Here is a 22,326-nt window from a genome sequence, read left to right as displayed (position 1 = left end):
CGTATCGTAGTTAGTTTTTGATTCCATAAATTGTTCCTTTTATCAAACGGATAGAGGATTGAGTGTGGACTCTTGTACTGCAAAACAGAAGAAGGCATACTATTGATTAAATAGCAGGCAGTAATAACGGCATCGCCCTAAAAAAATAAAAGGACATGATTGTGAATGAGCAATGTTCGAGCTGTTTCAATTAAATGTCTGTTCTTACTCTCAACAACTCTTTTTTATTAAGGAGTATGTGTTCAAGAACACAAGTGCAATATGCCATGAGATGACATAAAAGAAAAGAAAGAGGTGGAGAAATATTCTCGGGCATTATCACTAATTAACTTCTTAATGGAAGTACCAAGTTGTTTGGGAATTTCAGTGCAAAATTTCCGACAGATGAATAACTTAGATTTATTTTTCATTAAGAATAACCACGTGCACCGAGAATAGTCATCAATGAAAGTCACAAAATAATGAAAATCTAAGGTAGAACTGACATGACTTGGACCCCATATGTCTACAACAACAACATACCCAGTGTATTCCCACCTAGTGGGGTCTGGGGAGGGTATAGTGTACGCAACCATACCACTACCTCAGGAGAAGTAGAGAGGTTGTTTCCGATAGATCCCCGGCTTAGGATCGATACCTATATACCAACCCAAATATAAGTGTATATAACTAGTATGGTACACAATACAAACTAACAGAATACCAAACACAAAAGATAAGTACATATATAAAGTAGTACGGTAAGCAAAATAAACTAACACCGCTAGCCACGAACAAAAAACTCTAGCCCTCGAGGAGCGCACCCCTACTATTACCGACGCTCTCCCACCCCTAACCCTCTACCCTAATCCGTTTCCTCCACACCTTCCTATCAAGGGTCATGTCCTCCGTTAGCTGTAACTGCTCCATATCATGCCTAATCACCTCCCTCCAATATTTCTTTGGTTTACCTCTACCCCGCCTAAAACCATCCATAGCCAGTGTCTCACACCTCCGCACAGGAGCATCTAAGCCCCTCCTCATCACGTGCCCGAACCAACATAACCTTACTTCTCGCATCTTGTCCTCAACCGAGGCAACTCCCACCTTCTCTTCTAATAATCTCATTCCTTATCCTATCTTTCTTGGTATGCCCACACATCCATCACAACATTCTCATCTCCTGTACCTTCAACTTTTGGATGTGGGAGTTCTTAACTGGCTAACACTCTGCTCCATACACCATAGCCTGCCGGACTACCACTCTATAGAACTTACCTTTAAGCTTCGGAGGCACCTTCTTATCACATAGAACTCCCGAAGCGAGCCTCCATTTCAACCATCCTGCCCCAATATGATGAGTGACGTCCTCGTCAATCTCACCATTCCCCTGAATCATAGACCCCAAATAGTTAAAACTCTCCCTCTTCTGAATGACCTGAGAATCCAGCTTCACAACCACTCCAGCCTCCTGCGACACATCACTGAACTTACACTCCAAATACTCCGTCTTGGTTCTACTTAACCGAAATCCTTTAGACTCAAGCGGCTGCCACCACATTTCCAATTTATCATGAACTCCACCCCGATTCTCGTCAATCAGAACAATTTCAAACATAGAAGTGGCCCTATTCTTGACGTGTTTTGGGAAAGAAGAACGAGTGTGTTTCCCAAGCTAACATGACTGACATACTAACAAAGATAAACTATATAACCTGGGAACCATCTTTTGTAGTTTCAAGAGACTCGGATGACCTAGTTGATTATGAAGCAATTCAAAGGAAGTAGTGGAGGTGAAAGCAACATGTGACTGTGGGGTGGATAGCAGGTACAATCCCTGTGACTCATGTCCTTTTCCACTTATTTGTCTCGTAGAAGAACAAAATCATCAAGGAATGTTACAAGCTTAATTTCTGATTTTTGGTTAATTTGCTAATGGAAATAAGATTATATGAACATTCAGGTGCAAAAGGAACAAATTTTAAAGGTATGGAAGGCAAAGGGTGAGCTATACCTATCCCTTTTACAACAGTCTTTGATCCTTTAGTCTATGGAAGGCGAAGGGTGAGCTTTACCTATCCCTTTTACAACAGTCTTTGATCCTTTAGTCAAAGTCGCCATAGAGAAAATAGAAGGGGTAGTAAAAGAAGAAATAGTATTTTTGTTACTAGAAATATAGTCAGAAGCACTAGAATCAAGAATCTATTGTTCCTGAGATGAAGACTGTGTCACATAAGTAAAGGAGTTACCAGGCTGCATTGTGCAGGTAGCTGAAGTTGATGACTGTTGCCTTGATGCTTTGTACTTTAGGTAGTCAATATAGTCTGCCAGGGGCGGACCCACATGGTGCCAAGTGGGTTTAGCTGAACCCACTTCGTGCGAAAATTTCTTATTTATTCAACGAAAATTATTTTTAATCACAGTATACATATTTGTTTGAAACCACATTGAACAAAGGCTGGCTGCAGCGCAGCGGTTCAATGGGTTGAAATTCATAACCTGCTCGCAGGTTCAATTCCCACCAACTGCTTTGGTCGTTACAATTTTGCTCCATATGAGTATCACATATGGTAAGGCTATATTAATTATTAGGTGTCAGTGAAGTGTAACTATAAATTTTATCACTTGTATTTTCTTTCTCTTTTTTATTTTAATTTGTATATTTTATTTTTTTTACTCAAATTCAATAAAAATTTAAAATCTACTATACGTCAAATAAAATTAATTTTTGTATTAATTGAATTTCGACACTGTTTTTAATTTTATTTTTTAGTTGTTAGCCAAAACATGCAAATATATATATATATATATATATATATATTATTAGTCTACTTTGATTTTAGTTTTTAAAAATATATCTTAATCTTGCACATTTTTAATTTATTCCCATCTTTGTTAAATAAAAAGAAAAGCCGAGTGTTCTTTTTTCAAAAAAAAAGTAAAATAATCTTTTTGATATTATATTATTAACCAACAAAACGAAGAAGCAATAAAAGAGCAACGAAAAAATTATTTGTTGTGTTTAGCGCTGCTTACACTATCGGTATCATTAACATTTACCTATTTGCTGATTGAACCCACTTATATAAAATTCTGGGTCCGCCACTGTAGTCTGTTGCTGTTAAAGTGATAGATATAGATGATTCATCCCTGAAATTAGGTGTGGGAAAAATATCATCCCCATTACGAGCCACATTTGTTGTGTATCTAGGGTGGTCATTATCGTGTGGAGACATGATTTATCACCAAAAAGATTTAGAAACCAGCTATTACAAAAACTGGCAGATTTTGTTTTTTTTTGTTTTTGCAGATTCTGTTTTTTTTTTTTTTTGAAAAAAAAGAAGGAAAATTAGTGAAAGGAGGGCTCCGATACCGTGAGAAATTAGAAGGAGAAGAGAAGAGAGGTTGAGAATTAGTGTCTTGATTATTCCCTCAAGGTAGTGATATTGTATAGTGTTATAGAGAATGTAAATAAGGAAGGAAATGATGGGGATATTTCCATATCTACGCTATCTAATTATTGAGATATTCTCATATCTTCATTATCTCATAATGATATCATATTTAACATAAGGATTTGCCTCTTCATATCTTATGCTGGCATAGCTTTATTTCTAAAAACATTAGCTCTGCACCTAATTTCTTCTAATACAGTCAACTTGAGTAAATTTGTTTCATTTCCTATATTATTGAATATATATGGGATGTATGGCAGTGATTAGCTGCTCTAGAAAATTATGGCCATGGATGATAGCAGCCTTTATTTTGAGATTTGCAGATCTTTCTAGCAGATTAAGCATCTTCGCCAAACGTATTTCATTTGTTGAGAGAATATCGACTGGCTTGATTTAACTTCATGAGTACCGAACAACAATTGTTCTTCTGTTTAAAAGATTCTCATTTTTAAAAATGCTCATGTTCTTTAATGTAATTCAACAAACCTCTAAGGTTGCCTACTTTTGGATTATTTTGCAGAAGCAGCTGTTTTTTCGTATTCAGATCATCAACCGGTTGTTGGAATTCTCCCGCAACCTTTTACATCGGGAAATAGGCAAGTCACAGTTTGTGCTTAAAGTTTCTTCCTCCATTACTAATTTCGTGGTAACTAAAATAAACCCTGCCCTGCTTTTGATTTGTTTCTTTTTATCTTTAATGCTTGTCTTACAAGGTATATGTTCTGTTATTCCATGTTGTTCTTTGACATACAAGTCAGAGAATCTTACATGTGAATGAAGCAAGAAAACCATACAAAGGTCCCTCCCTTACAGATTTTTCTTTTCTTCTGAGGTACATCTTTCAGTTATGAGATGGCATTCAGTGGTTCTTCCGGGATAAGATAAGTTATTCTTGTGGGATAAAAAAGTATTGTTGTTGAGCAATTTCTACTAGTCCAGCCGCCACTTGCGGGATTACGCGGGGTTTGTTGTTGTTGCAATTTCTACGAGTAATTACTGAATACCGATATTTTTTGGTCACAAGAAGCCTGTGAATGTAGTAAAAGCTATAGATAAAGTGATTTCTCCATTCATTTTACCATTTGGTTTAACTGTAGATGCCTTCCCCGACCAAAGTCCTTTTCTTTCGGTGATTTGAGTTGGATCAAAAACCAAGAAAGTTGTATATTTCTATTAATCTATCGGAAGTGCCTGGGGGAAATACTAAGCAAGATGGAATGGTGGAGGCATCATTTACTGGTAAAAAAACTATTATTCCCCTTTACTGGTGGCAACTAACAAAATACAGATCTGTCAAATTGCTGTACGGGACTGTCTTTCTGACTTTATAACTGTAGTGTGGTTCCTTAATCTTGAATATGTTTTTTGTTTAAAAATTCCTGAACTGATGACATTTCTTGCAGATTATTGATTGCTTATGAGAGTGGTTTAATTATACTTTGGGATGTTGTCGAAGCCCATGTTATCATTGTCAAAGGTGATAAAGATCTCCATTTGAAGGATGTTGCTGTAAACTTTAAAAAGAACACAGATTCCAGCTCTACTGATGATCTATTGCAGCACCAATTAGAGGACAAAGAGATAACCACACTTTGCTGGGCATCCACTGATGGGTCCATTCTTGCTGCTGGGTACATAGATGGAGATATTCTGCTTTGGAAAACATCAAAATCGACCGCAAGCAAAGGTCAGGAAGCTGGACCATTTGATAATGTTGTTAAGCTACAGTTGTCTTCTTCTGAAAAGAGGCTTCCGATAATTGTCTTACACTGGTGGGCCAACAGTAAATCCCGGAATAATAGTGATGGCCATCTCCTCATTTATGGCGGTGATGAAACAGGATCCGATGAAGTCATTACGGTAAGTTTTACACTTAATCACAGAAATAGTCTCATTTGTTTTATCATTATGCTATATGCTGGCTGATAGTCTAAAAGATGGCTAAAACCGAAAATGGATACTCAATGAGCAAAAAAAACAGCAACTACACAAAAAGGAAAACAACACATAGAAAGGAGATGAAGAAAAGGTTGCATAAATGTAAAGATAGATAATGAAACATACACCACCTTTAATGATTAGCACCTAATTGTGTATCAAACAGCTAGACACACTTCACCATGGATGGATAACACTTCATTCTTAGGTGGACCAAGGAAATTCACACTCCTCAAAACCCACCTTTCTTGCCAAATGGTCAACACAAGTGAAGAACCACCTCACTTGCATAGAAACTTCAAGTTTCAGTTTCTCTCTCTAAGGAGAAGGAGAAGACTACAAGTTAAGACTACAATTACAATTTAAAAAGTCACTCAATTCATTATGTCAAAACTAAGAAAAATAGAAGCCTATTTGTCGATTTATACTTATTACAAGCAAAGACTAAAATACCCTTTATGAAGGGTGCTCCTTTGGAGTGTAAAAAGGGAGTCTTAAAAGACAACAATAGCCCTAAAATGGGCGCCTCTTGAGTGTCAAATTATAGTGTGCAAAGTCCATTTTGTCCTTCAAGTGAGGCTTGCGCCTCTTGAGTGTTATGGTTCCCTTCTCCTCCTTCAACTTGCCAAGGCTTTAAAAGACTCTAAAAACTTGCCAATTCCGAAGCTTGAACCTTTGACAATGCCTTGTACTCTTTTATGCTCTTCATGCTTGTATCATCCTCTCCATCTTGAAAGGAATTTGTCCTCAAATTCCCACCTTGCAAAACAAAAGAGAGAGAAAAACAAGCACACAATCTTCGTGATAGGAGGGTTAGCATTAGTACCACAAATTAGGTAAACATGCCAAGGGGGTACACTTTTGGAATATAACCAACCATCCTTTGTTATGAGTAAGAAGCATCTACCACAAGCATCACAAAGGACACGACTAAGGCAAGCATCAAGGAGTGAAGAGTACAATCTAAAACAAACACATATGTCACTTATTTTCATGGGAAGGCAAACATTCAAAATTGGACATCTACGGCTTAGGAAGGTTCCCTTAACAATACATATTCCATCACTCCAAGGTTGTTCACACTTAACATACACCCACATATCCTTGGTATTTGACATGAAAAGCTTGGCATAAGGGATACAAAGGAAGTGAAGGGCATCAACATGAAAAGATAAAGAGCATGATCCGAAACTAAACCTCCCACATCTCAAAGGAATTCCAGGGTCAAAGGGAAGGAGTAAGCAAGGGTCTAGGCCAACTATAACTATTCCTATTACTAGACAATCATGCTCACAATTACCCCAAACAATCACCCTTATGAGAAAGCTATCATTCAAGACAAAGGGGTTGGGACCTAGCATTTCTCCCCTAAGGTCAAACACGCGTTTACTCACAAGTTTGCCAAACACACAATCATCATGAACAAGATTAGTGCCACGATTTTCATCACACAAACTCAAAGGACCATACTCAATATGTAGATCAACATTACAAGCACCAATAAGCCAAGGTTGTTCTCATTTGAAATACATCCACAAGTCCTTTGTGTTTGACATGAAAGTCTTAGCTTGAAGTGCACAAAGGAGGTGGTTTTGGAAAATGGCAAGAGATAAGGAAACTACAATGGTCTTAATGGCCTTACTATACCCAAAAGGTAAGGCTACCTTTGGATTAGGGACCATAAGATACACTTGTTTCATTACCTCTGCAAAGGGCCTCATCAAATATGGTGCCACCATTAATCCTAAGGTCTACCTCACCCACATATCATCATCACTCAAACAAGGAAACCAGCCACCAAACTTATTACCTCTACGTAATACCATTTCAAAATTAACAAAGTTATCATCATAGGTAAAGAGGTAGTATAAGAAGGAATCAAGTGTGAAGGCATCACCCAAGGTGCTATCATCTACAAGAGGGTCATGTAGTGTGTGAATACTCTTGTCATATAGTAATGGAACCTTATTCAAGTTATAAGTGCTAGCACTAGATGGACACAAATCATTCTTACGAAAAGAATTGATTTGGTCATCTAAAGGATCAACTAGTGCTTGCGTACTCACAACAAGATTTTGTTCCTTATGCAACCTATCAACACCAAGAGTATCGCAAAAGGGAGATTCATACACTTCTTCACTAAGCCAATCCGAAACTACACCACTTTGGCTACTACTAGCCACATCACAACAATTCAAGTTTCTAGGAGCGTAGAAAATAGTTTTGTTACCTTGTAGATCATGAGAAGTGTATTCTTCACTTGATTTTGTACCATGGCAGCCCTCATGCCCCACATCACAATGGAATATGTCAAGTTTTCCCCTTTGATTCATTTCTTCATCACTTGTCCCAAGATCGGAACTTTCGGCCAAGGGTTCCATTAACTCATCAACCATGTGTGTGTGTGGAACTCCTTTTGGATTCTTCTTTGAGAATGTATGATCTTGAACCTGCACATAAGAAGAATCAATGCTAGGCAAAATGCTAGCACTTGGGTTAGTGAGTAACAAGGATTCTTTGTGGACAAGATCTACAATCAAGCATTTCTTGGTAAGTGAATTTAGTGGTGAATATGCCTTGGTCTGGAATCGATTTTTGTTTGATATGACTCAAATAAAATGATGCACGGACTTGAACCAACAAACTACTATGAAGTAAAAACGAGAAAAGGCACACAAAAATCGAAGACACAAAATAAACGGACTCTAATCTAATCACCAAACTAGTAGGTACTTACTAGCTTACTAATTAGGGATAGAATTAACTTATAAGAAACTAGAATAAAAAATTAGAAACTAGGGAAATCTACTTGGAACTTGATTTAGTCGATTACACTTGATGACGTGGCATTCATTGATTGGACGTGATTTTCAAATTTTTCAAATCCCAAATTCTTCAAGTTTCGGCCTAACACCTTAGGGAAGAAGAGAAAAATGCTTTGGGAGGGAAAAATAACAAGTTTGGAGCCTTTTTCAAGCTCCAATTGAATTCAAAAAGATTGGTCCCCCCCTTGTACTTGGATTTGTACTTGTTTTGTAATTGATTGTTCCCTTTGTCTCTTCCTTCTTTTGAATGAAATTGAATATGCCAAGGAATATTCTTTTACAAACATCAAGTACACTCTCTTTCCACCCCTTTTTGTATCAAACACACTCCTTGAATATTCTTCTTTAACAAGATTTGATGAAGATGGAAGAACAAGATGAATATTTAAGAGTTGACCAAAGTTTGACCTCTAACCAAATGAACCCTAATCTCCAATTTGCTTTTAGATCTAGGTTTATTAGGCCATGGTGTGTTCAACCAACACAAAATCACTTCAAAATCACGTCACAAGTACTAAGCCAGACAGATCCACCCACAAAAGCTTCAAATCACGCCATAGCCATGGTGGATCTAGCTCAAAATCAACCAAATCTTGTTCCAAGAGTAGATCTAGACTCCTAAGGTGTTAGGAACCTAGGATCTAGCACTTGAAACCAACAAAACAACACAAAAACGTGTAGATCTAACTTCTAAATTGCTGTCCAAACGCAAAACGTGAAACACCTATTTTTTATTTTTTTTTGATTTTCTTGAGTCTAGACTCTTTTTTTGTGGAGATTTTCTTAGACACAACTCTAATACATGGCTTTGATACCAAATGATAGCCTAAAAGATGGCTAAAACCGAAAATGGATACTTAATGAGCAAAAAAAACAGCAACTACACAAAAAGGAAAACAACACATAGAAAGAAGATGAAGAAGAAGATTGCATAAATGTAAAAGATAGATAATGAAACATACACCACCTTTAATGATTAGCACCTAATTGTGTATCAAACAACTAGACACACTTCACCATGGATGGATAACACTTCATTCTTAGGTGGACCAAGGGAATTCACACTCCTCAAAACCCACCTTTCTTGCCAAATGGTCAACACAAGTGAAGAACCACCTCACTTGCATAGAAACTTCAAGTTTCGGTTTCTCTCTCTAAGGAGAAGGAGAAGACTACAAGTTAAGACTACAATTACAATTTAAAAAGTCACTCAATTCATTATGTCAAAACTAAGAAAAATAGAAGCCTATTTATCGATTTATACTTATTACAAGCAAAGACTAAAATACCCTTAATGAAGGGTGCTCCTTTGGAGTGTAAAAAGGGAGTCTTAAAAGACAACAATAGCCCTAAAATGGGCGCCTTTTGAGTGTCAAATTATAGTGTGCAAAGTCCATCTTGTCCTTTAAGTGAGGCGTCTCCTGCGTGTAATGGTTCCCTTCTCCTCCTTCAACTTGACAAGGCTTTAAAAAGGATCCAAACACTTGCCAATTCCGAAGCTTGAACCTTTGACAATGCCTTGTACTCTTTTATGCTCTTCATGCTTGTATCACTGGCTCACTAGCTAAGTAGACTTAATTTGTTATTTCAATAATGTTTGTGCTTCAAATTATAAAATATTGCATTTCTGGGTCAACATGAATTGTACTTTGCGCTGAATAAAACTGGGACTGGTCAGTGAAATTTAAAAATCGGAACTTGCGCTACCTATGCATTTTGAGCATTAAAGTATTATGTTTGCTTGTCTATATCATTATAGTGGATATAATGCATCTTTTAAGTGACAGATTAACTCAAGTTATAGAAGGTGCCCCCGAAGCTTAAAGGTAAGTTCTACAGTGGTAGTTCGACCGGCTATGTTGTATGGAGCAGAGTATTGGCCAGTTAAGAACTCTCACTTTCAAAAGTTGAAGGTGGCGAAGATGAGGATGTTGCGATGGATGTGTGGCCATACCAGGAAAGATAGGGTGAGGAATGCGATTATTCGGGAGAAGGTGGGGGTGAATTCGGTGGAGGACAAGATGCGAGAAGTGCGGTTACGTTGGTTCGGGCACGTGATGAGGAGGGGCTCTGATGCTCCAGTGCAGAGGTATGAGATACCGACTATGGATGGTTTTAGGCGGGGTAGAGGTAGGCTGAAGAAATATTGGAGGGAGATGATTAGACATGATATGGAGCAGTTACAGGTTACGAAGGACATGACCCTTGATAGGAAGGTGTAGAGGACACAGATTAGGGGGTGGGAGTGCGTCGGTTACAATAGGAAGCGTTCTTTATTTGTGTTTGAAGTTTCGTGTTCGTGGTGTTGAGTAATGTCGATAATTTTGGATAGATAGTTTTTAGTATTATCTCGTGGCTGTAGTATTATCTCGTCGGTTACGAAAAGTGCGGTTACGTTGGTTCCGGCATGTGATGAGGAGGGGCTCTGATGCTCTAGTGCGGAGGTGTGAGATACCGACTATGGATGGTTTTAGGCGGGGTACAGGTAGGCCGAAGAAATATTGGAGGGAGGTGATTAGACATGATATGGAGCAGTTACAGTTTACGAAGGACATGACCCTTGATAAGAAGGTGTAGAGGACACGGATTAGGACAGAGGATTAGGGGGTGGGAGTGTGTCGGTTACAATAGGGGAGCGTTCTTTATTTGTGTTTGAAGTTTCGTGTTCGTGGTGTTGAGTGATGTCGATAATTTTGGATAGATAGTTTTTAGTATTATCTCGTGGCTGTAGTATTATCTTGTGTATAGTGGTGGTAGTTTATTTTGCATACTGTACTAGTCTATACACATTTATGTTTTGTGATTGCTATACTGTTAACGGTCCTAAGCCGGAGGTCTATCGGAAACAACCTCTCTACTTCACCTGAGGTAGCGGTATGGTCTGCGTACACTCTACCCTCCCCAGACCCCACTATGTGGGAATACACTGGGTATGTTGTTGTTGTTGTTGTTGGCTTTTGAAGTTTGAAATTATCTTTATTGGAAAACTGTATTTGATATCTAATGACATCTACGATTTTAGAGTTTTTGTGGAAAAATCAAATTGATATCTAATGACATCTACGATTTTAGAGTTTTTGTGGAAAAATCAAATTGTTCTCTTTGTAGCATTTTAGTGAGGCAGGTTTGATTTAAAATCTAGATAACATTTAACTGATGCTTGACTCATTGAGAAATTGTTTGAAAATCAACACATCTATCATATTCAATTACAATTACGTCTAAACGCTAAATTAGGCATCAGCCAGCTGCCTTAGGTCAGTTGGAATAATGAATAGTCTATGCTAGTAGAAGTGCACACGTGTACATGTAAATTTTTATAGGTTGCTTCAAGAAATATTGTTTCCGAACAAACTTCATAATATTCTAACTTTTTTATATATCCGACTATTTGTGATTGAATGTTTAAGTGTATAGGGGAGTATACATGTCTACTTTCAGAACTAGTGATAAAATTTCTCACAGATTCAGCTCTCGCTCTTCACCCCCAGAGAAGGGAAAGAATTTGAACAGCAGAAGTTTAGCTTCTGTTGGGTGTCACATTTTGACCTGGGATTTAAACGTAACCATATTTAATGATACAAGCTATTTTCTTGTGGTGTGCTGCTGCAGATCCTTACTCTTGAGTGGTCGTCTGGAATGCAGACTTTGAAATGTGTTGGTCGTGTTGACCTCACTCTTAGTGGCTCATTCGCAGATACGGTCTTATTACCAGCTACTGGGGCAACACCAACTGATGAAAAAGCTGCTTTATTTGTGTTGATGAGTCCTGGACAGCTAAACCTTTTTGATTGTTCAACCTTGTCTGATTTGGTATCCAAAGAGGAGAAGAAAGTATCTCTATCAGCTAAGGATTTTCCTGTAGAATTGCCAACTGTTGATCCTTCCATGACAGTGACAAAGCTTGCCCTGTTGCATTCAGATGGAAACTTAGTGGAGCTTCTGCAAGAGGTGCTGATGCCCCGTATCATTGTCTCCCCCCTTCTCATTTTTCTAGAACTCCAGAGTTATTTCTAATTTAGTTTATTATGGGTTTTGTATTTTAACCAGACACCTTTCTTCAAGAAGTTATCCGCAGCAACTTCATCTAGGGCTAGCAGATGGCCCTTGACTGGAGGGGTGTATAATCATACTTCTCGAGCTGAGACTAACTGGATTCAGAGAGTTTTTATAGCAGGATATCCGGATGGATCTGTAAGGATGTGGGATGCCACTCATCCGGTCTTCCTTCTCCTTTGTGTCTTAGATAGAGAGGTTGACACAGCATCTAAAAATCCCATGTCACATTTCACGAGCAGCATTTTTTTCATTAGTCGTGTGGATATGGAACTCTGACTTTACTCTTATGATTTTCAGGTTAAAGGTGCAAATACAATAATATCAAGTGCTTCAGTTTCAAAAATAGATTTCTGTTTCCTGACATTACGATTGGCAGTTGGGGATGCATCTGGTCTGGTGGGGAACACCTTCTTACATTTCTAATTTGGTGCAAGGGTATATTGACCCTATATTAATTTCCTTTTAAACACGAAATGCAGGTGCGCCTTTATGATTTCAAACATAGTGATATGGGAAACTTCCATGTTGTTACTGATACTAAAAGTGAAGGTAAATGTAATTGCTATTCCAGTATACAATGTCCTCGTCGTAGACTGGTGGCCTTCCTTAAGAATATAGTATGCTCAATATAGGGTTACGTGACTCCTTATCCAGATCACTGAATTTCCAATAAGATATCATGGCTACTAAATTACACCAATTTTGGAGGTTTTCTGTGAAATGGATGTAAAAAGATTAAGCTCTTTGTCAGTAACAGACTATGCTTTAAAATAGAGCATTCAAATTCTTTGATATCAGGTAGATGAATTCAACTTTTGAGGTGCAATTTGGAAGTTAATCTATTTTTTCTAACAGAAATTTGTAACTTTTGACGAAACTTGGGGTTGGAATTTTGGCCAAATATTTTAGTCTGGCATTTGATTAATAGTTTAGCTTTGAAATTGTTCTTCCAACTGCAGCTGGATGAGATAGTGAAGATTCCATAAGAAGTTGGTATCAAAAGATCTCTTGTTTAATAGCTTCTGGGATTCATGTGTCTACTTTTTGTTGAAGTAAATATTTCTTGGAATGTTTTCGACCTCGTCTTTAATATTTTCTACTAGGCTTAGTGAATACATATTTGTGTAAGAGATTTTTACACTCTGTTCGTTTGGGCATTGATATATCCCCATTTATCCAGTTTCTTCCTTCCTTACCTCGAAAGCCCATTTTATATACTAATTGTAAAATAATAAATGTATACAAATTGTAAAAAGTCAAATTGCCTCCATTTTTGGAATTTTTGAGTGAATCTTCAAAGTTGAATCTAAAAATTGTTAGTCCTATTGATTGTTAGTTGACAAACTCAATTTGTTCTTGTGTTTGGAGCTTAAATCGTGGTTAGAGTACTGAGTTTGTAAGATTTGGTTGGTTAAAATTAGATTAAATGGTTCTCTCAGACTAGCAACAACTGATGTTAAGGTTAACCCAATTTCATTACTTCCGAAATCCTGGTGATGGATGTGGAGAGGTGTGTGAACAGAAAGATTCATGATGTACAACAAAGCCGCTCCATGTAAGAATTTAAGTACCAACAAGAGTTTGGTCCTATATATTTCAGGTATGTTGGACCTTCATTGCCTGCTGATCTATCCAATGATTTTCTGATGGGATAGACTCATTTGTTTGCACTTAATGGAGGTCTGAATCTGAATGGTTCAAACTTCAGATTAATCATTAAGTGCATTTCTTTTTTATTAAGATTTTAGCTCTTAATAGGTCTGAATAGGTCTTAATCATTCAGATCTAGAATCAAGTCTTAATAGGTCTGAAGAGGTATTCTGGTGTTGGATAATATTCACCGCTATTCTATTCATAGTCATCAGTCACCACCCACCTCTGCCACCGCCATCATTGTCAACCACCACCAACCACCTCCACCATCACAACCACCATTGACAACAAATATCGCTACCATTAATCATTAAGTGCATTTGTTTTTTATTAAGATTTTAGGTCTGAATAGGTCTGAATAGGTCTTAATCATTCAGATCTAGAATCAAGTCTTAATAGGTCTGAAGAGGTATTCTGGTGTTGGATAATATTCACCGCTATTCTATTCATAGTCATCAGTCACCACCTCTGCCACCGCCATCATTGTCAACCACCACCAACCACCTCCACCATCACAACCACCATTGACAACAAATATCGCTACCAACCACTATTGTCAACCGCTACCACACCTACTATCTCTATTATTCTAATTATATTTAACGCCACCACCTCCGTCAATAGCACCACCATCATCAATCACTATCGGCCAATCCCTACTATCGACCTCATTTATCACAACTAGCACCACCGCTAACTATCACTAATACATCACAACCTCCACATATTCTTCGGCAGCCACCACCATTGTCACTAGTAACGCCACCTCTACCATCACTTCAATCACTATCATCTCTATAATTTATCTGTACTAATAACCATCTCCACCACCACAACTAACAATATCTCCAACTAGCACCAACACATCGTTAACCATCATTCATTCATTTTTCAGCCATCATAATCAACACCTCCAACTAATAACATAAGGCAACGTCACATCACAACCGCCATCACCACTATCAACCGCCACCATCATAATAGTCACTACAATACCAACATCACAACTATCACCACTAACATTACTAATCACTAACATCAATCATTGTCACCACAACCACCATTGTAAATCATCTCCACGATCACTAGCAAACATAAATATTTTTTTTCAATCAAATAATAATTTTGTTGTATTAAATTACATACTTTTCTGATATATAATTAGTTTTTTATTTGAATTGTATTTTTTATTTTATTATATGTACAAATAAATATTTTTTGTACATTCAGATGTTGAAAAACAAAAAATCTTAATCATTCAGTTTTCAGATCTAGAGACAACATCTTAATCATTCAGACTAGCATTTAGATTCAAACGTCTGAATCTTAAAAAAATGAAATGCAGCCTAAAAAGGTAAGCCACCATTGTTGAACAAGCTTGAAAAGGTGAGTTTGAATTTCAAATATGATTTTTGTGAGAATTAAACGAGTGAGTGTTGTCTAGACTTGTGGAATTAGTTGAAGGAATTTCTCTACAAAATTTGAAGCCATTTCGACCGGTTTTGAACAAGAATTGCAACTACTGTAGCTAACAATGTTTTATACACTTTTATACAAGGTAAATGCATTTTTATACAAGGTAGATGCGTTGTTTATATAGGCATATAAATACTGTATAATAATGTAACAACAACATACCCAGTGTAATCCAACAAGTGGGGTCTGAGGAGGGTAGGATGTACGTTGACCTTATCCATTCCTTTTAAGTATAATAATGTACAAGGGTGTAAAGCATTGTTGCAAAAAATGTTGGCGATACAAGTATAAACTGAATAATATTGCTACATGAATGCAAAGTATTTTGTTTGGCTGTATATGTTTGAAACTTCCCCTTTGTATAGTTGTAGCATATGCTTCATGATTGGTTAGTCAACAAATCTTGATAGTCTAGGTGCACGCAAGCTGACCGGGACACCACATTTATACAAAAAAAAAAAAGTTGACTTTGCCGGACATGTGAGGTCTGGTTAAATAAACCAGGTTGAGACAACGGCACACATTCTTAAACAGCCACAACCTTCCAAACAAAATTTGACAAATAAGGTTGTCCCTGATAATGGTTTTTTTCTGGTAGTTGAACTTGATTATGACCACACACAACCTCTATCTCTCTCTACGGATCCAGGTAGCTGTCCACAGTTATAGCAAGCTACTTTGTGGCCAATGATTGAATCTTTTGCCCAACACGTTTCTTTTACCAGTAATCTTTCCTCAACGTCTGAAAATGAGTGATGGGGTATGGAGTATGAGGGTCAAACCATTTAGTTTAGACATTGATTCCAGAGATATTCCTTAAATATTTGAAAAATGTTACATACAACAACAACTACATACCCGTGTAGTTTCATAAGTGAGGCCAGAGGGTGGAGTGTTCGCGGATCTTACTAGGACCTTGTGGGGTAGAGAAGTTTCTGAAAGAAAAGAAGTACTATAACCTATAACTAAAAGGCACTTAAAAATTGTCTCAAACCTGATCAAAAAGTTGTTTGACGCTTCAAATAGTAATATTGTTTGACAGAATGGGATGAGAGGAAATAATATAACATTTCCATGTTGAAATATTCCTGATTTACTTTGCATAAAGATCAACTATTTATCTGTGAACTCACCGGTATATACCTTTTCTTAGTTCATGAGTTGGCACAAGGTCAAGGACCTACCTGCAGAGCTGTGCTAAAGCTTCTCGATATTCGAGTTAATGCAATTGAATTTGTAAATCATGGAGCCAAACTTGCAGTTGGATACGAAAACACTAGGGTTAGAAACATGATCATTTTCTTCAAGTTTTGTGATGAACTTCTGATGCCAGTTTTGTTGTTGATTAATGTGGACATTTATTCTCACATGCCTCCACTTTCAGGTTGCAGTGCTTGATATGACTTCATTATCGGTATTGTTCTTATCAGACTCCGTATCTGTTGGTAGCTCTTCACTGGTGACTCTGATTGCAAAGAGATTTGTGCATAGTGATGGTAATAGCAAAAGCCCAAAACAATCAGAGCTTCCAGAAAACCATATGGAGGAACTCATGTTTATTTTAACTGAGGATGCAAAGATCTATGCAATTGATGGTGGTAATGGTAAATCGCATGGTTCAGGGCCCTTGCATTTAAAGAAAGTGTCAACTGCAATTTCTATGTATGTCATAGGCAAGTACATATTTGTAGAGAAATCCAAAGTTTTTTGGTGTGTAAGTTGTACTCAGGTTTGTGTTGATTTCTTGCATTTCAGAAAACAACATCCCATTTTCTGGTATAATAAACAAGCAGCCAGAGTCTATCAAGGATGATGTATCTACTAATGAGCATTCGCAGGAAATGACCACTCGTGATCTAAGTGATACGGTGCCCTTTCTAGAAAATGACTCCTCCAGGAAACACTTTGAGGAGTCCTGTATCCTACTTTGCTGTAAAGATTCAATACGCACTTATGCTACAAAATCTGTAGTTCAAGTGAGTATTGTTTTATTATGTCTGCATTTCTATGTCATGTGGATGTTCTAATATATTTCAATTTGATTTTTCAAACTAGGGGGATAATAAATCTGTTTGCAAAGTGAAGCTCGACAAGCCTTGTTGTTGGACTACTACTTTTATGAAAGATGCGAAAGTTTGTGCATTACTATTACTCTTTCAGAGTGGAGATATCGAAATTAGGTAAGCTTTTCTTTCCTAAATGTTTTGGGCAAGTATCATTCCAAAACTTTTAAGGATCTTAGTAAGGCAAAATTAGAATATTTTCCAGTATTTGGTTGCCTTAAATTGTTAAAAGTGTTCTCCAAGAAAAAATATTCACATCAATCAATCTTACCTCGATCCTAAACTAGTTTATGTCAAATGGAGAAAATTTGCTTGTGTGATTTATGAATGTTGTTCATTGTTACTTTAGTTTCTCAATCTGTATAGTCAGTTTCCTTTATCATTATCACAATTTGTACGCACTTGCTTCAACTAACACACAAACATTGGTGTAAGTTCTGAGCACTGCGCCATTGCCAAAATATTATTCTGATGCCCCATCTCCCATCTTCCAGAGGGGAGATTAAGAAACAAGTTCAAGACATATAGTACTACCTTTATATCCAGCCAAATGTTGGGAGATGACGTAAAAATAGTTTTTCAAGCTAGATTTTGCGGAAGTTTTTACCTCATACTAAATGCACCTTGAATGTACAAGTTTTCTGTGTATACAATTCCTTATTGTCAACTATGCAAGATTGCTTTTCTGCATGTCGTTATAATTACGGAAACCGTGTGTCAAAATACTAAAAAAGGGCAGCCCGGTGCACTAAAGCTACCGCTATGCGCGGTGTCCAGGGAAGGGCCCCACTACAGGGCCCCACCACAAGGGTGTATCGTACGCAGCCTTACCTTGCATTTCTGCCAGATGCTGTTTCCAAGGCTTGAACCCGTGACCTCCTAGTCACATGGCCGCAACTTTACCAGTTACTCCAAGGCTCCCTTCATGTGTCAAAATACTACTAACATCTATGTATCTCCAGATCTTTGCCTGATCTAGAGTTGGTGGAGCAGACCTCTTTAATGTCAGTTTTAAGGTGGAATTTCAAGCCAAATATGGACAGGGCGATGAGTTCCATGGAGAATGGCCATATTACTCTGGTAATCAGAGTTGCAGTGCATGCGATTATCCTGTCACATTTAGCATTATTGTTTGCTTACTGAAATTTCGTCCTGTTCTTGCATGCTGTCCTCTTACCATCCTTGTCTAATGAATACAGGCAAATGGTTCTGAACTGGCTTTTGTGTCCCTATTAGCCAGTGAAAATGATTTCAGGTATATGATCAGCTACTGCTACTTTTCCATTAAATGAGTAGCTTACTCATGAGCAGAACAGATTGTTCAGATTACTGATTCAACAATACAATTTCCAGAATTCCAGAATATTTGCCGTCTCTTCATGATGAAGTGCTCGCAGCTGCAGCAGATGCTGCCATGAAATTCTCCACGCAGAAGAAGAAACAGGTCCGGTTGATAAAGATGTTTCCCTATGTTCTATGTTTTTAGTGGCTGATTTCTTATAGATGTTGCTGCAGGGTGGGGGTCCAAATATTTTAGGTACTCTGGTTAAAGGATTTAAAGTGGGAAAAACGAATCATACTATGGATCTCAGTCTGATGTCTAAGTCAAACTTTAGTCATCTGGAAGGTGTTTTTATGAAGAACCCACTCCACCAAGAACTGTCCCCAACTAAGGAAGTTCTAGAAGTAGAGCTCGATATAGGTAATATCCCTTCATATCTTACATCCTTACTTCTTCATGAGTGACATTCTTTTCTATCCCTACATATTGGTTTGTTCAGCATTTCTGTAGTTGACGTTCTCCTAACTGAAGATTTACTTTTGACACAGATGATATTGAAATTGATGAGCCTGTTCCTGTGGCTTCTTCATCATCTCATAACACGCAAAATAGTAAAAGAGGTAACTTTCATCAAATCAATCACCTGCACTTTCAGAATCCATAGTAACAAATATTTTCCCTCTATATATTGCAGGAACTGAAAGACAAAAGTTGCTTGATTCTGAGGGTGATGATGGCAAGCCCAGACTTAGGACACGTGAAGAAATCATAGCTAAATATAGAAAAGCGGGGGTAGTCATATTTGTTGGTTTACGACTTTTTCACTCTGAACAGTGTCTAATAAATGTTCTTATTGTTATTCAATCATCTATATCTTCCAGGATGCATCATCAGCGGCTGGACAAGCAAGAGACAAACTTCTAGAACGCCAAGAAAAACTTGAGGTACGTTAATTAGTTTTAAAATGGTGAAGATGTGCATGTAACACAAAAAGTTGAGCATGATAATGCATGAAATAATTCTAGTTTGTTACCAAAAAGAGTTGTGAGAGTATAATAAGCTGACACCACTATAGGCTTAATGATTAGAGGAAGTGGGGATAGATGCGAGAGAAAATTGAGTAGGAAGGCTGCATTATATAGTATCAAATGATAAATACTTCTGACAGCTTATTACCTTACACTGCCAGAACCTTTATGTTTGCATATTTGATTGTTTTCTGGAAAATAATATGCTCATTCTTCTGTTTGTGCTGCAACTTGGTTCCTGGCCATTGTCTGGTTCAACACTGTGCTCCTCTTTGTGAAATGCTCAACTTCTCATTATATACTGTATCCAGCCTTCTTGTGTCAAAACTTTTCTTATTTTAGTTTATTGATAACGCGTCCGAATACATGTATATATTTATGGTTTATTGGTAACGCGTACAAGTATATATGTTTTTGCAGAGAATTAGCCAAAGAACTGATGAACTACGCAGTGGGGCTGAAGACTTTGCATCATTGGCAAATGAGCTTGTTAAGGTAATGGAAAATCGTAATAAAAAATGGTGGCAGATATGAAGATATGCATTTGGTTCTTCATCATCCTTCACTGGGTAATAGAAGATCCGTCATTTTTACACCTAAGAAAGTGTCAGTGTTTGACATATGTATTGTACAGATCGGTATGGCTTTTGAAAACTTTGGGTTAAAGCAACTGACGATAGTGTAGCTTAAGGTTATTTGTGAAAAGTTTGGGGGTTACTGTTCGTGATTTTTTTTTGTTCATTTACACACTTGTTTGTCTGGAAAGGAAAATTATGTGTGTAAACAAATGGCATATTTATTTTATTTTTTGTGAAATGAGTATAGCCTTTCTAAATACAGTGACAGACTAAGTAGCCGTTTGGCCATGAAAACTAAAATTTTTCAGAATTGGAGTTGAAGTTGGAGTTGAAATTGGAGTTGGAGAGTTGGAGTTGTATTTGACATGTTTTTTTTGATTTTTTTTTTGACATTTGAAATTTTTTTTTTAAATATGATTTTATGCCCTAACTTTTACAAACTATCAAAATCACCCAACTAAACTTTATCTACTAATGGAAAAAAAACACAACTAGCCACTATTATAAAAATAATTACATATGCATGATCATATTTAATGAATTTCAATTATGACATAGATAATATTTACATTAATAGCCGTTTTCTCATATTTGAAAATTTTAAATATGAATGTTATATTAACAGATCACTGCTTTCTGTTTTTTTGGTAATAAATATTATCTTTTAAACAATTTTATTTTTTTAGGAATTTATTTAATTTAATTCCTTCATTTTTCGCTCCTAAAAAATAGAAAATGATGAGTTATTAAATTTTAGAGTGCAACTAATTTATTTCTTTAATTTTCTTATACATGAAAGGTTTTACTGTGTGTGAATAAATTATTTCTATGTAAAACATGTTTTGCATAGTTATGGTATATTATATCATATACCATAAATATATAAATATGTTTAGTATGTTTCTTTATACTTCATATTTTTATATATGTGTGTATATGGTATATATATGGTATAAACTTCATATATAACATACTTTGTATATTTATATTATAAATATGCTTAGTATGTTTCTTAATACTTCGTATATTTATATATGTGTGTATATGGTATATACATAGTATAAATTTTATATATAACATGCTTTGTATATTTCTATTATAAATATAATACTTTATATATTTATGGGTATGAATATAATACTTTATATATTTATGGATATAAATATAAATTGGCAGTAAAATAATGTCTTAAATAAGGGAGGAAATTAAATAAGGATAAAAATAATGATGAGAGAGAAAAAGAGATATATATTAATTAGGATAGCATTAAGTTTGAAATTATAATTATCTTATTCTTTAAAACTGCTATATATGTAATATTGAAAAAGTAATGTTATAAGGAGGGTTTTATGTAAAAATTTAAAAGATTGAGGTTATATGTAATAATAATAAAAGTTGAAATTAGAGTTGGAAAATTGTGAAAACAACAAAAGCCTTTTTTTTTCCTTTTTAGAAATTTTTTTTGGAATTATTTTTTGAATTTTCATGGCCAAACACAACAATTTCTAACTCCAGAAAAATTTTCAGGAAAAAAGAGAAAAATTTTCATGGCCAAACAGGCCCTAAGAGTGTATTTGGTATGATTTTCAATTTTCTCATGTTTGGTTGGCTTAGATATTATGGATATGTTTTTTAAATCAATTTATTTTTCTCAATCTAAGAAAAATGACTTTCCTTCAAAAAAATAAGAAAATCATTGTTCAAAACTCTTTTTCAACATCACTTTCAAGTTGAAATGTTCATACAACTCGCAGATTCATTCATCCCTACCTCGACACCCAATCTCCTACCAGCCCCACCCTTATTCAAAAAAATATATTTAATTTTATTTTAAAAAATATTTTAAATTTTTTCTTACCGCAACCCTGCTTCAACCCCACACCTTCTACCAACCCCTCTCCCCACCCTCACAATCCAAAAATGATTATTTTTTTTTAAAAAAAATTAAACTTTTTTTGTATCCCATCCCCTACCGACCCCCCCCCCCCCC

The 22,326-nt window shown here is 36.4% G+C and overlaps 1 protein-coding gene across 4 annotated transcripts in view; it reads left to right on the top strand.

Moving 5' to 3' along the window:
- LOC107842601 overlaps positions 1-20,595 on the top strand; it is a 41,726-nt gene extending 21,131 nt beyond the window's left edge. Inside the window, exons 1-19 of one of the 4 annotated variants that reach the window (XM_047396821.1) lie at positions 1,900-1,966; positions 3,955-4,030; positions 4,838-5,294; positions 11,810-12,148; positions 12,248-12,451; positions 12,554-12,652; positions 12,736-12,805; positions 16,539-16,666; positions 16,770-17,058; positions 17,141-17,361; positions 17,441-17,565; positions 18,411-18,528; positions 18,648-18,703; positions 18,802-18,892; positions 18,964-19,150; positions 19,279-19,350; positions 19,425-19,522; positions 19,612-19,674; positions 20,179-20,595. In XM_047396821.1, coding sequence (XP_047252777.1) covers positions 1,915-1,966; positions 3,955-4,030; positions 4,838-5,294; positions 11,810-12,148; positions 12,248-12,451; positions 12,554-12,652; positions 12,736-12,805; positions 16,539-16,666; positions 16,770-17,058; positions 17,141-17,361; positions 17,441-17,565; positions 18,411-18,528; positions 18,648-18,703; positions 18,802-18,892; positions 18,964-19,150; positions 19,279-19,350; positions 19,425-19,522; positions 19,612-19,674; positions 20,179-20,292 — 2,859 coding nt within the window. In that variant the 5' untranslated portion in view covers positions 1,900-1,914 and the 3' untranslated portion in view covers positions 20,293-20,595. Of the gene's footprint in view, positions 1-1,899; positions 1,983-3,954; positions 4,031-4,837; positions 5,295-11,809; positions 12,149-12,247; positions 12,452-12,553; positions 12,653-12,735; positions 12,806-16,538; positions 16,667-16,769; positions 17,059-17,140; positions 17,362-17,440; positions 17,566-18,410; positions 18,529-18,647; positions 18,704-18,801; positions 18,893-18,963; positions 19,151-19,278; positions 19,351-19,424; positions 19,523-19,611; positions 19,675-20,178 lie in introns of those variants that run through there. The other 3 variants (XM_047396820.1, XM_016686542.2, XM_016686541.2) reach the window with 3 other exon arrangements.
- Positions 20,596-22,326: the final 1,731 nt, after the last annotated feature.

This window comes from Capsicum annuum, chromosome 9 (assembly GCF_002878395.1).
Source record: "Capsicum annuum cultivar UCD-10X-F1 chromosome 9, UCD10Xv1.1, whole genome shotgun sequence".
In the NCBI taxonomy this organism is placed as follows: Eukaryota; Viridiplantae; Streptophyta; class Magnoliopsida; order Solanales; family Solanaceae; genus Capsicum; species Capsicum annuum.
Note: the sequence above shows the minus strand (reverse complement) of the source record. Positions and strands in the feature narration are given on the sequence as shown.